We start from the raw sequence: 14,784 nt of genomic DNA on the forward strand, positions 1-14,784 counted from the left end.
GATAAAGAAGATGCAATAAGTATGTATATATGTATGTATATACCAGTTGATATATATGTATAAATTGAGCCATGAGAAGAAGGAAATCCTGCCATTTACAACCACCTAGATGGACCTTGAGAGCATTATATTAAGTGAAATAAGTCTGCAGACAGAGGAAGACAAACACTGTACCACTTAACATGCAGAGTCTTAAAAACCTTAACTTACAGAATCAGTAGAACATCGATTGCCAGGGGGTAGGCGTGGCAGAATTAAGATGTTGATCAAGTGGTAAATTTCTACTTATAAATAGGTCTTGGGGAATGTAATACACAGCATTGTGATTACATTAATTGTTTTATATTTTATTTAAAAATGCTAAAAGAGAAGAGTTAAGTCTTGTCACAAAAAAATGGTAATCATGTTGATAGAGGTGTTAGCTAACACCACTATGGTGGTAATCATATTGAAGTTTATTTGTATCAGAAACATGTTGTACACCTGAAACTTACACAATGTTTTATGTCTATTATATCTCAATGAGGTTTTTGAAAAACAACACAAGATCAGAGGAATAAATATAAGAAATATTAGACAATTATGAGAAATTACCAGATATCATTGACAAACATCAAAGACTTTTTAAATGAAGAGAGAGCGCACATTCACGGCTGCAACAGTCAATACTGTAAAACTGTCAATATTAGGTTAGTGCAATTTCACTTAAAATATCTGGTAAAGTTGAGGTTCAAGGAAGTTGGTGGAGTAGGAGGATCTGGAGGAGGATCTCATCCCATGAACACTGAGCTAACAGCTACATTTAAGCACCTCACTGTGAAAACAACCTGCAGATTGGCAGAACAGACCTTCCACAGTTAACTGTAGAGAGGAAGCCACATCATAAAGGGCTTCTACGAGGGGCAGAGACTCAGTTAGGAACCAAACCCCCAGCGAGACTAGACACAAATCAGAGGAACACCAAAATCAGAGAGAAAGGAGAGGATTAGACCCCACATCAGGCATCCAGGCACTGGGAAGATGAGTCCCCATAACATCTAACTTCAAAAACCAGTGAGGCTTAGTTTTAGGAGATTTTAAAATCAGTGCAGCTTAGCCTGCTACTTCTCAATCTGGGTGCTTTTAAAATCAGTGGGCTTAACTCTGGGAATGCTGAAGGATGACAGTAAACTCAGTCCCCACCCTTAAAGAGGGACTATAATAACATGGCCAGAGACAGAGCATAGAAGCAGCAGTTTGAAAAATGCCTGAGGTATACACAAAGATTTATTTACTAATCTCAGAATGCACTGAAAGGGAAGGGACTCTTCAGGATATTTCTCCAGTAGCAAAACTGCTGGGAGGTGTCCTTTATCTTCCTCTCTCCCAACTAGGGGGGCACTTGTGGGAGCCAGTGGTAACACACTCCACCTACCTTGCCAGCACTGGCAAGCCCACCCTGTGTTCCACATAGACCCACCTGCCTCAATAGGCATCCCCCCAAAGTGGCTTCTGCTCTGCCACATCCTGCAAATAGCCCAGCACCACTCCAAAGTGACAGCTGCCCAGTGAGAGTGTAGATAACCCCATATACCCATGTGCCAGCAGTTTCAACAGCTGAGCCTTTAAGAGGCTGTACAGGGAAAAAGCCCTGCTGCTTGGTACACCTGCAATTGCAGATATCTAGTCTGACTGCTCCCTTTGCCCATCAACAAAAGCCTCTCGGTTAGCCATGCAGAAAGCAAGATCTGCCATTCGGTGTACCTGCAGCTGTGCAGGGGCTAATTACAGACAGCTAACTTGATCTCTGAGCCTGCCCACCTACCCACCTACATGCCCACAGTGGGCTCACAACAGCAAAGAGACCAATCCCTGTCTGGTGCACCCACAGCAGGAAAAGTGGGTCAGCAGGCGGTCTGAAGGCAAACATGGCTCAGTCACAATAGCAGGGCGAATGTGGCCCACATAGCAAACATCCCTGGAGTGCCTGGTTCTAGTGACCAATGGGGAATGCACTATAGAGCACCACAGGACCTCTCCTCCACAAGGCCACTACTTTCAAGACCAGAAAATGTACCTGATTTTCTAATACAAACAGAGAGTTAGATTTATAAAAAAATGTTAAAGGGAATTCTTTGGGTGGAAAGAAAAGCCATAACTAGAAATAAGACAATTGTAATGGTAAAAATTTTATGGGTAAAAGTAAACACACAGTAAAGGTAATAGAAGATCCACTATAAAACCAGGATGAAGGTAAAAACACAAAATCAGATCAAAGATATCTACAAAAAAGTCAAGATGCACACAAAAATGGTAAAATATGATCTCATATACATAAAACAATGGGGGGGACTACAAATTTAGTGTTTTTAGAATATGTCTGGGCTTCTACAAACATCCACTTAATATACACTGCTATATATATAAAACATTAAATATGAAGCTAATGAATGGTAACCATATATCAAAAATCTATAATACACAAAAAATAAAGCCTAGCATAACATGAAAGAAAGCCATGAAATCACAAGAGAAGGAACAGAGAAGTACAAGAGCAATTAGAAAACAAGTAACAAAATGGCAGTAAGTTAGGCCACAAGTCTCAATAAACATAAGATGGATTATCTTTTGATCTTTTCTTACCACAACACTATGAAACTAGAAATCAATCATAAAGAAAAAAAAAAGACCCGGAAAAACACAAATATATGGAGGCTAAACAATACGCTGCAAAACAATTAGTCAACAAAAATCAAAGAAGAAATAAAAAAAGAAATGAAAACACAATAGTTCAAAATCTTTGGGATGCAGTAAAACCTGTTCTAGGAGGAATTCAGAATTATATAGGCCTACCATAAGAAACAAAAATTTCCGAGAACCTAACTTTATACCTAAAAAAGCCAGAAAAAGAACAAAATCTAAAACAAGTAGAAAGAAGAAAATAGTAAAGATGAGAGCAGAAGTAAATGAAATACAGACTGCAAAACAAAAAACATCAATGAAACCAGGAACTGGTTCTTTGAAAAGATCAACAAAATTGATAAACCTTTTGCCGGGTTCATCAAGGAAAAAAGAGGACTCAAAATCAGAAATAAAGGAGGAAATATAACTGATACCACAGAAATAAAAAGGATTATAAGAGTATTATAAAAATTACAAAAATTAAATGCTAACAAATTGGACAATCTAGAAGAAATGGATAAATTCCTAGGGATATATAATCTTCCGACACTCATTCAGGAACAAAATTTGAGCATACTGGCAATGGAACTTAATCAGTAATGAAAAAACTCCCAACAAACAGAAGCCCAGAACAAGATGACTTCACAGTGAATTCTACCAAACACTTAAAGAAGAATTAATATTCTTCTTGAACTTTTCCAAAACATAGAAGAGGAAGGAAAACTTCCACATTCATCCTACAGGGCCAGCATTACCCTGATACCAAAACTAAACAAAGATAATACCAAAAAAGAGAAAAATTCAAACCAATATCCTATTGCATATAGATACAAAAATCTTCAACAGATATTAGCAAGTTAAATTTAAAACATTTTTAAAAGGATCATTTGCCATGATCAAGTGGCATTTATTCCAGGGATGCAAGAGTGGTTCAATATTCACAAATGAACCAATGTGATAAACCACGTTAACAAAATGATTAAAAAAAAAACACATGATCATCTCAAAAAATACAGAAAAGGCATATACACAGTGCAACATCCACTCATGACAAAAACTCTTAACAAAGTGGGTACAGAAGGACCATACCTCCACATAATAAAGGCCATATATGAAAAAGCCACAGCTAATTCATACTCCATAGTGAAATTACCTCTAGGATCAGAAACAAGATGAGCATATCCATTCTCACTCCTTTTATTCAATACAACACTAGAATTATTAGCCATAGCAATCAGACAAGAAAGGGAAATAAAAGGCATCCAAATTGGCAAGGAAGAAGTAAAATTCTGTATTTATAGCTGATATTATATAGAAAACCCTAAAAACTCTATTAAATTCATTAATAAATTTTTGGTAAAGTCCCACGTTACTAAATATGTAGAAATCTGCTGCATTTCTAATACTAATAAGGAGCTATCAGAGAAATTGAGAAAATAATACCATTTACAATTTCAGCAAAAATTAAAATAGCTACAAATAAATTTAACCTGGGAGGTGAAAGACCTGTACTCTGTAAATTGTGCAACACTGATGAAAGAAATTTACAATGGCATAAATAAATGGAAAACTACTATACTCATGTATTGGAAGAACTGATATTGTTAAAATGTCCATAATCTCGGGGGGAGGAGTCAAGATGGCGGAGAAGTAGCAAGCTGAGACTGCTTCAGCTAGCCGGAGATCAGCTAGATAGCTTATCTAAAGATTGCAAACACCTGAAAATCCATCGGCAGATCGAAGAGAAGAAGAACAGCAATTCTGGAAACAGAAAAACAACCACTTTCTGAAAGGTGTTTTCTTTTTTTTTTTTTTTAAATATTCTTTTCGTTTCTTTTTTTTTTTTTTTTTTTCTTTTTTCTTTCTTCCTTTTTGAACCTCTTTTTATCCCCTTTCTCCCCACTCACGATTTTGGATCTCTTCTAATTTGGTTAAAGCATATTTTCCTGGGGTTGTTGCCACCCTTTTAGTATTTTACTTGCCCCTTCATTTACTCTTATCTGGACAAAATGACAAGACGTAAAAATTCAACACAAAAAAAGAACAAGAGGCAGTACCGAAGGCTAGGGACCTAATCAATACAGACATCGGTAATATGTCAGATCTAGAGTTCAGAATGACAATTCTCAAGGTTCTAGCCGGGCTCGAAAAAGGCATGGAAGATATTAGAGAAACCCTCTCGAGAGATATAAAAGCCCTTTCTGGAGAAATAAAAGAACTAAAATCTAACCAAGGTGAAATCAAAAAAGCTATTAATGAGGTGCAATAAAAAATGGAGGCTCTAACTGCTAGGATAAATGAGGCAGAAGAAAGAATTAGTGATATAGAAGACCAAATGACAGAGAATAAAGAAGCTGAGCAAAAGAGGGACAAACAGCTACGGGACCACGAGGGGAGAATTCGAGAGATAAGTGACACCATAAGACGAAACAACATTAGAAAAATTGGGATTCCAGAAGAAGAAGAAAGTGAGAGGGGAGCAGAAGGTATACTGGAGAGAATTATTGGGGAGAATTTCCCCAATATGGCAAAGGGAACGAGCATCAAAATTCAGGAGGTTCAGAGAATGCCCCTCAAAATCAATAAGAATAGGCCCACACCCCGTCACCTAATAGTAAAATTTACAAGTCTCAATGACAAAGAGAAAATCCTGAAAGCAGCCCGGGAAAAGAAGTCTGTAACATACAATGGTAAAAATATTAGATTGGCAGCTGACTTATCCACAGAGACCTGGCAGGCCAGAAAGAGCTGGCATGATATTTTCAGAGCACTAAACAAGAAAAACATGCAGCCAAGAATACTATATCCAGCTAGGCTATCATTGAAAATAGAAGGAGAGATTAAAAGCTTCCAGGACAAACAACAACTGAAAGAATTTGCAAATACCAAACCAGCTCTACAGGAAATATTGAAAGGGGTCCTCTAAGCAAAGAGAGAGACTACAAGTGGTAGATCAGAAAGGAACAGAGACCATATACAGTAACAGTCACCTTACAGGCAATACAATGGCACTAAATTCATATCTCTCAATAGTTACCCTGAATGTGAATGGGCTAAATGCCCCTGTCAAAAGACACAGGGTATCAGAATGGATAAAAAAACAAAACCCATCTATATGTTGCCTCCAAGAAACACATTTTAAGCCCGAAGACACCTCCAGATTTAAAGTGAGGGGGTGGAAAAGAATTTACCATGCTAATGGACATCAGAAGAAAGCAGGAGTGGCAATCCTTATATCAGATCAATTAGATTTTAAGCCAAAGACTGTAATAAGAGATGAGGAAGGACACTATATCATACTCAAAGGGTCTGTCCAACAAGAAGATTTAACAATTTTAAATATCTATGCCCCCAACGTGGGAGCAGCCAACTATATAAACCAATTAATAACAAAATCAAAGAAACACATCAACAACAATACAATAATAGTAGGGGACTTTAACACTCCCCTCACTGAAATGGACAGGTCATCCAAGCAAAAGATCAGCAAGGAAATAAAGGCCTTAATTGACACACTGGACCAGATGGACATCACAGATATATTCAGAATATTTCATCCCAAAGCAACAGAATACACATTCTTCTCTAGTGCACATGGAACATTCTCCAGAATAGATCACATCCTCGTTCCTAAATCAGGACTCAACCGGTATCAAAAGATTGGGATCATTCCCTGCATATTTTCAGACCACAATGCTCTAAAGCTAGAACTCAACCACAAAAGGAAGTTTGGAAAGAACCCAAATACATGGAGACTAAACAGCATCCTTCTAAATAATGAATGGGTCAACCGGGAAATTAAAGAAGAATTGAAAAAAATCATGGAAACAAATGATAATGAAAATACAACGGTTCAAAATCTGTGGGACACAACAAAGGCAGTCCTGAGAGGAAAATATATAGCGGTACAAGCCTTTCTCAAGAAACAAGAAAGGTCTCAGGTACACAACCTAACCCTACACCTAAAGGAGCTGGAGAAAGAACAAGAAAGAAACCCTAAGCCCACCAGGAGAAGAGAAATCATCAAGATCAGAGCAGAAATCAATGAAATAGAAAGCAAAAAAACAATAGAACAAATCAACGAAACTAGGAGCTGGTTCTTTGAAAGAATTAATAAAATTGATAAACCCCTGGCCCGACTTATCAAAAAGAAAAGAGAAAGGACCCAAATAAATAAAATCATGAATGAAAGAGGAGAGATCACAACTAACACCAAAGAAATACAAACTATTATAAGAACATACTATGAGCAACTCTACGCCAATAAATTTGACAATCTGGAAGAAATGGATGCATTCCTAGAAACATATAAACTACCACAACTGAACCAGGAAGAAATAGAAAGCCTGAACAGACCCATAACCAGTAAGGAGATTGAAACAGTCATTAAAAATCTCCAAACAAACAAAAGCCCAGGGCCAGACGGCTTCCCGGGGGAATTCTACCAAACATTTAAAGAAGAACTAATTCCTATTCTCCTGAAACTGTTCCAAAAAATAGAAATGGAAGGAAAACTTCCAAACTCATTTTATGAAGCCAGCATCACCTTGATCCCAAAACCAGACAAGGATCCCACCAAAAAAGAGAGCTATAGACCGATATCCTTGATGAACACAGATGCGAAAATACTCAACAAAATACTAGCCAATAGGATTCAACAGTACATTAAAAAGATTATTCACCACGACCAAGTGGGATTTATTCCAGGGCTGCAAGGTTGGTTCAACATCCGCAAATCAGTCAATGTGATACAACACATCAATAAAAGAAAGAACAAGAACCATATGATACTCTCAATAGATGCTGAAAAAGCATTTGACAAAGTACAACATCCCTTCCTGATCAAAACTCTTCAAAGTGTAGGGATAGAGGGCACATACCTCAATATCATCAAAGCCATCTATGAAAAACCCACCGCAAATATCATTCTCAATGGAGAAAAACTGAAAGCTTTTCCGCTAAGGTCAGGAACACGGCAGGGATGTCCATTATCACCACTGCTATTCAACATCGTACTAGAGGTCCTAGCCTCAGCAATCAGACAACAAAAGGAAATTAAAGGCATCCAAATCGGCAAAGAAGAAGTCAAATTATCACTCTTCGCAGATGATATGATACTATATGTGGAAAACCCAAAAGACTCCACTCCAAAACTGCTAGAACTTATACAGGAATTCAGTAAAGTGTCAGGATATAAAATCAATGCACAGAAATCAGTTGCATTTCTCTACACCAACAGCAAGACAGAAGAAAGAGATATTAAGGAGTCAATCCCATTTACAATTGCATCCAAAACCATAAGATACCTAGGAATAAACCTAACCAAAGAGACACAGAATCTATACTCAGAAAACTATAAAGTACTCATGAAAGAAATTGAGGAAGACACAAAGAAATGGAAAAATGTTCCATGCTCCTGGATTGGAAGAATAAATATTGTGAAAATGTCTATGCTACCTAAAGCAATCTACACATTTAATGCAATTCCTATCAAAGTACCATCCATCTTTTTCAAAGAAATGGAACAAATAATTCTAAAATTTATATGGAACCAGAAAAGACCTCGAATAGCCAAAGGGATATTGAAAAAGAAAGCCAACGTTGGTGGCATCACAATTCCGGACTTCAAGCTCTATTACAAAGCTGTCATCATCAAGACAGCGTGGTACTGGCACAAAAACAGACACATAGATCAATGGAACAGAATAGAGAGCCCAGAAATAGACCCTCAAATCTATGGTCAACTAATCTTCGACAAAGCAGGAAAGAATGTCCAATGGAAAAAAGACAGCCTTTTCAATAAATGGTGCTGGGAAAATTGGACAGCCACATGCAGAAAAATGAAATTGGACCATTTCCTTACACCACACACAAAAATAGACTCAAAAATGGATGAAGGATCTCAATGTACGAAAGGAATCCATCAAAATCCTTGAGGAGAACACGGGCAGCAACCTCTTCGACCTCTGCCGCAGCAACATCTTCCTAGGAACAACGCAAAAGGCAAGGGAAGCAAGGGAAAAAATGAACTACTGGGATTTCATCAAGATCAAAAGCTTTTGCACAGCAAAGGAAACAGTTAACAAAATCAAAAGACAACTGACAGAATGGGAGAAGATATTTGCAAACGACATATCAGATAAAGGACTAGTGTCCAGAATCTATAAAGAACTTAGCAAACTCAACACCCAAAGAACAAATAATCCAATCAAGAAATGGGCAGAAGACATGAACAGAGATTTCTGCAAAGAAGAGATCCAGATGGCGAACAGACACATGAAAAAGTGCTCCATATCACTTGGCATCAGGGAAATACAAATCAAAACCACAATGAGATATCACCTCACACCAGTCAGAATGGCTAAAATCAACAAGTCAGGAAATGACAGATGCTGGTGAGGATGCGGAGAAAGGGGAACCCTCCTACACTGTTGGTGGGAATGCAAGCTGGTGCAGCCACTCTGGAAAACAGCATGGAGGTTCCTCAAAATGTTGAAAATAGAACTGCCCTATGACCCAGCAATTGCACTATTGGGTATTTACCCTAAAGATACAAATGTAGTGATCCAAAGGGACACATGCACCCGAATGTTTATAGCAGCAATGTCCACAATAGCCAAACTATGGAAAGAACCTAGATGTCCATCAACAGATGAATGGATCAAGAAGATGTGGTATATATACACAATGGAATACTATGCAGCCATCAAAAGAAATGAAATCTTGCCATTTGCAACAACATGGATGGAACTAGAGCGTATCATGCTTAGCGAAATAAGTCAAGCAGAGAAAGACAACTATCATATGATCTCCCTGATATGAGGAAGTGGTGATGCAACATGGAGGCTTAAGTGGGTAGAAGAAGAATAAATGAAACAAGATGGGATTGGGAGGGAGACAAACCATAAGTGACTCTTAATCTCACAAAACAAACTGAGGGTTGCCGGGGGGAGGGGGTTTGGGAGAAGGGGGTGGGATTATGGACATTGGGGAGGGTATGTGATTTGGTGAGTGCTATGAAGTGTGTAAACCTGGTGATTCACAGACCTGTACCCCTGGGGATAAAAATATATGTTTATAAAAAATAAAAAATTAAAAAAAAATGTCCATAATCTCCAGGGCAACCTACATATTCGATCAAATCATTATCAAAATACCAATATTTTTCACAATCCCAGATTTTAAGTTACTATAAAGCTATAGTAATCACAACAGTATGGTGGGGGCACAAAAACAGATAGATATATCCATGAGAATGGAGAGTCCAGAAATAAGTGCTCACTTATATGGTCAACTAATCTTTGACAATGGAGGCATGAATATATGAGGAAAAGACAGTCTCTTCAATGAATGGTGGTAGGAAACTCAACCAGTTATTTTCACCAGTTTATCTAAAAAATGAGCTCAAAATGGATGAAAGACCTAAATATGGGACATGAAACCATAAAGCTTCCCAAAGAAAACATAGCTACTGGGGCGCCTGGGTGGCTCAGTGGGTTAAAGCCTCTGCCTTCGGCTCAGGTCATGATCCCAGCGTCCTGGGATAGAGCCCCGCATCGGGCTCTCTGCTCCGCGGAGAGCCTGCTTCCTCCTTTCTCTCTCTGCCTGTCTCTCTGCCTATTTGTGATCTCTCTCTGTCAAGTAAATAAATAAAACTTAAAAAAAAAAAAAAGAAAGAAAACATAGCTAGTAATGTCTTTGACAACAGCCTTAGCAGTATTTTTCTGGATAATTCTTTTCTCCACAAGCAAGAGAAACAAAAATAAACAATGGGGGCTACATCAAACTAAAAAGGTTTTGCATAGTGTAGGAAACCATCAACAGAACATAAAGAGAATCTAGTCTATGGGAGAAGGTATTTGCAGATGATATATCTGATAAGGGGTTAACATCCAAATTATATAAAGAATTCATATGACCCACCCCCCCAACCCCAAATAATCTGATTAAAAATGGGTGGAAGACCTGAACAGACATTTTTCCATGAAGACAAACAGCCAAAACACACATGAAAAGATGCTCATCATCATTAATCATCAGAGGAATTAAAAAGCACAATGAGGGGCACCTGGGTGGCTCAGTGGGTTAAGGCCTCTGCCTTCGGCTCAGGTCATGATCCCAGGGTCCTGGGATCAGGCCCCGCATCGGGCTCTTTGCTCAGCGGGGAGCCTGCTTCCTCCCCTCTCTCTCTGCCTGCCTCTCTGCCTACTTGTAATCTCTGTCTGTCAAATAAAATAAATAAAATCTTAAAAAAAAAAAAGCACAATGAGATATCACTTCAAACCAATTAGAATGGCTAGTATCAAAAAGACAAAAGTGTTGGTGAGGATGTGGGCAAAAGAGAATCATCATGTACAGTTGGTGGGATGTAAACTGGTGTCGCCACTATGAGAAACAGTATGGAGGTTCATAAAAAAATTTTTTTTGAGTACTTTCTAGAGTATTTTTCTGGAGAAAGTGAAAATAATAATTTAAAAAGATTTATGTACCTCTTTTTTGCAGAATTATAATAGCCAAGATATGGAAGCAATGCAATCATGTGATAGATGAATGGATAAGTACAATGTGATTTGTGTGTATTTATGCATGTGTGTACATACACACACACACATACACACAGGAGTATTACTGAACCATAACAAAAAAACCGAAATCTTGCCATTTGAGACAGCATGAATGAACCTAGAGGGTGTCATGCTAAGTGAAAACAGACAAAGAAATACCATATGTGGAATCTAAAAAACAAAACTGAACAAACAAAAGAAACTGACTCATAAATACAGATAAGAAATTGGTGGTTGTCACAGGGAGGTGGGTAGGGATAATCAAAATAAGTGAAAGAGATTAGGAACTACAAACTTCCATTTGTAAAGTCAGTCAGTCACAAGCATGAAAAGTATATAGAGAATATAGTGAATAATATTGTAATAAGTTTGCTTAGTGATAGAGTACACTAGCCATGCTTATCATTTTGTAATGTATGTAATTGTTGAACACCTATGTGGTATATCATAAACTAATATATGTCAACAATATTTTAATAAATACATAAAGATTTAAAGCCAGAAACAGTGACATACTGAGTCTAAGATGGCAATGTAGGGAGATCCTAAACTTAGACCCTCCACACATGCCAAATCTGTACTATTTATACAGCAATTCCTCCTCAAGAACTGAGGACTGGTAGAACAGTTTCTTCACAACAAGAGTGACCACATAAACAATGGCAAGATAGAGACATGGCAATGAAAGGACCACCCACTCCTGGTGCTACAAATAGCAGTGGGGAGGGATAATATTCAGAGACCATATGCAGATTCATCTGCCCTGTGGTGCAGAACAAAAGCTGCAGTTTAGAAGGGTAACTAGAGGGGCACCTGGGTAGCTCAGTTGGTTAAGTGTCTGCCTTTGGCTCAGAGCATGATCCCAGGGTCCTGGGATTGAGTCTGGCATCAGGGTCTATCCTCAGCCAGGAGTCAGCTTCTCCCTCTGCCCTGCCTGCTCATGCAAACACACTCACTCACTCTTACAAAAAAAAAAAAAAAAAAAAAAAAAACTTAACAAAGGGTAGCTGGAATTCTTTCCAGGTCAAAGGGGTAGAAGACCGCCATGGTTTATGCTCTCCTCAACCTTGATGGCACAGAGTGGAGCAGGGTCTGCATGCTATAGTAAGTTTACAATCTCAGTGAGTTTGGGGTACCTAGCCCACTCTAGCCCTGGACACCCTGGGGCACAGGAAAAAAAAAAGCCATCATTTAAAAGAGTGTCTAAAATATAAAGGAACTAACCCTAAAACCCTACCAAATGGTGGAGGAGCTGCCAGAACTCTGTCTGGGTCAGAGAAGCTGGTGAGTAAGAAGGTTTGCATTCCCCTTCTACCTTGATAGTGTGCATAGGACTAGGATCCATGTGCCTAGATGGCCTATCACTTCTGTGGGCTCTGTGCCCCTAGCTCACATCAGCCTTGGCCATTCCAAGGTGGCTCTAGTGCAGTGCATACTGCAGCTCTAGCATGTCACCAAGATGGCATGGACACAATGCATCCTAGAACACCCTGGCTCAGAGTTCATCAGCAGTTTCTAGCTCATAGTTGCTTTGGATCCAGTTGCCCTGCCAGGGTGTCCCCATGCCCAGAGCACCCCAGGACACCATAGCTTGGATCTGCTTAAGCTCTTCTGCCAGAGCACTCTCTTGTGTGTGGAATCTTGGGACTGTCCCAGCCCATTCCCCCTTCAGATATGGCCACCCCACTGAAGCAGCCCCAGCAAGGAGTGTCCTGTGATGCCTAACTCATGCCAGTCATAGTGCCACCCAGTGATTCAAAGTTACACAAGGCATAATCATACACAAGACCACTCCTTCACATTTCAGAGAAGCAGCTGCTCTGCATAATTCATAGGAGAAGCCACAGAAAGTCACCCAAAATAGGGAGACAGAAAAATATGCCCTCAATGAAAGAACAAGACAAAAACTTCAGAAAAAGTAAAAGAAACAGATAAGCAATATGCCTGATAAAGAATTTAAAATAATGTTCATAAAGATGTTCATTGTATGAAGAGAAGAGTGGAGGAACTGAAAACTTCCAACAAAGAGATAGAAAATATGAGAAAGAACCAATCAGAACTGAATATAATAATTGAAATGAAAAATATACTGGAGGAAATCTATAGTTTAGTGGATGCAAAAGAATGGATCAGTGATCTAGAAGACATGGTATTGGAAAGCACCCAATCTGAGCAGCATAAAGAAAAAAGGAATTTTATTTTATTTATTTAAAAAAATTTTTAAAAAAGATTTTATTTATTTATTTGAGAGAGAATGAGTGAGAGAGAGCATGAGGAGAAGGTCAGAGGGAGAAGCAGACTCCCCAAGGAGTTGGGAGCCCAATTTAGGACTCAATCCTGAAGTCTGGGATCATGACCTGAGCTGAAGGCAGTCACTCAACCAACTGAGCCACGCAGGCGCCTGAAAAAAAGGAATTTAAAAAAATGAGAATAGATTATGGGATCTCTTGGATAATATCAAGTAAAAAAGATTCACATTATCCCAGAAGGAGAAGAAAGAAAGGGGCAGAAAACTTATTTGAAGAAATAGATAAAAATTTCTCTAACCTGGGGAAGGAAACAGATATCCAGGTTCAGAAAGCAGAAGGAATTCCAAACAAGATGAACCCAAGGAGATCCTCACCACAATTATAATATTTAAAATATCAAAGATTAAAGACAGAATTTGAAGGGACTAAGAGAAAAGTTATACACAAGGTACCCCAGAAGGCTAACAGTTCATTTTTCAGTAGAAACTTTGCAGGTCACAAGAGTGGCATTAATATTCAGAATGCTGAAAGAATGCTGTAACCAAGTATATCCTACCCAGCAAGGTTATTCAAAAGTGAAGGAGAGAAGAAAGTGTTTCCCAAGCAAACAAACGTTTAAAAGGTTCATGACCACTAACTAGCCTTACAGGAAATGTTAAATGGACTTCTTTAAGTGACAAAGGCCACATTTAGTAGAAACATATGAATTTAAAAGTGCAGTACCTAATAACATATACATAAAACATGGAAGGGGTAGTAAAAGTGCTTTAAAAAAAAAAAAAAGATTTTATTTGTCAGAGGGAGAGAGCACAAGCAAGGGCATGGCAGGCAGAGGGAGAAGCGGGCTCCCTGCTGAGCAAGGAGCCTGATGTGGGACTTGATCCCATGTCCCTACAATCATGACCCAAGCCCAAAGCAGACGCTTAACTGACTGAGCCACACAGGCATCCCAAAAGTGCTTTTAGAATGTGTTTGAACCTAAGTTACCATGGACTTAATACAGACTGCTATATACATAGGGTGTTATATATGAACTTCCTGGTAACCACAAACCCATATTTATAGTAACATAAAGGAATTTATTACCTCACCTGCATCAAAAGATAGATTATCCAGACAGACTACCAATAAGAAAACAGTGTCTTAGCTGGTGGAAATGCAAACTGGTGCAGCCACTCTGGAAAACAGCATGGAGTTTCCTCATGAAGTTAAAAATAGAACTACCTTATGATCCAGTGATTGTACTACTAGGATTAACCCAAAGGATACAAAAATACTAATTCAAAGGGACACATACACTCTGATGTTTA

General features: G+C 38.6%; 1 protein-coding gene across 11 annotated transcripts in view; it reads right to left on the reverse strand.

The window, feature by feature from the left end:
• Positions 1 to 14,784, reverse strand: part of WDPCP (WD repeat containing planar cell polarity effector) — a 573,555-nt gene that overhangs the window by 152,951 nt on the left and 405,820 nt on the right. Inside the window, exon 15 of one of the 11 annotated variants that reach the window (XM_059187811.1) lies at positions 13,514 to 13,626. The exons of the other annotated variants lie outside the window; for them this stretch is intronic. Coding sequence (XP_059043794.1) covers positions 13,598 to 13,626 — 29 coding nt within the window. The 3' untranslated portion in view covers positions 13,514 to 13,597. Of the gene's footprint in view, positions 1 to 13,513; positions 13,627 to 14,784 lie in introns of those variants that run through there. 11 annotated transcript variants of the gene reach the window in all.

This window comes from Mustela lutreola, chromosome 9 (genome assembly GCF_030435805.1).
Source record: "Mustela lutreola isolate mMusLut2 chromosome 9, mMusLut2.pri, whole genome shotgun sequence".
Classification (NCBI taxonomy): Eukaryota; Metazoa; Chordata; class Mammalia; order Carnivora; family Mustelidae; genus Mustela; species Mustela lutreola.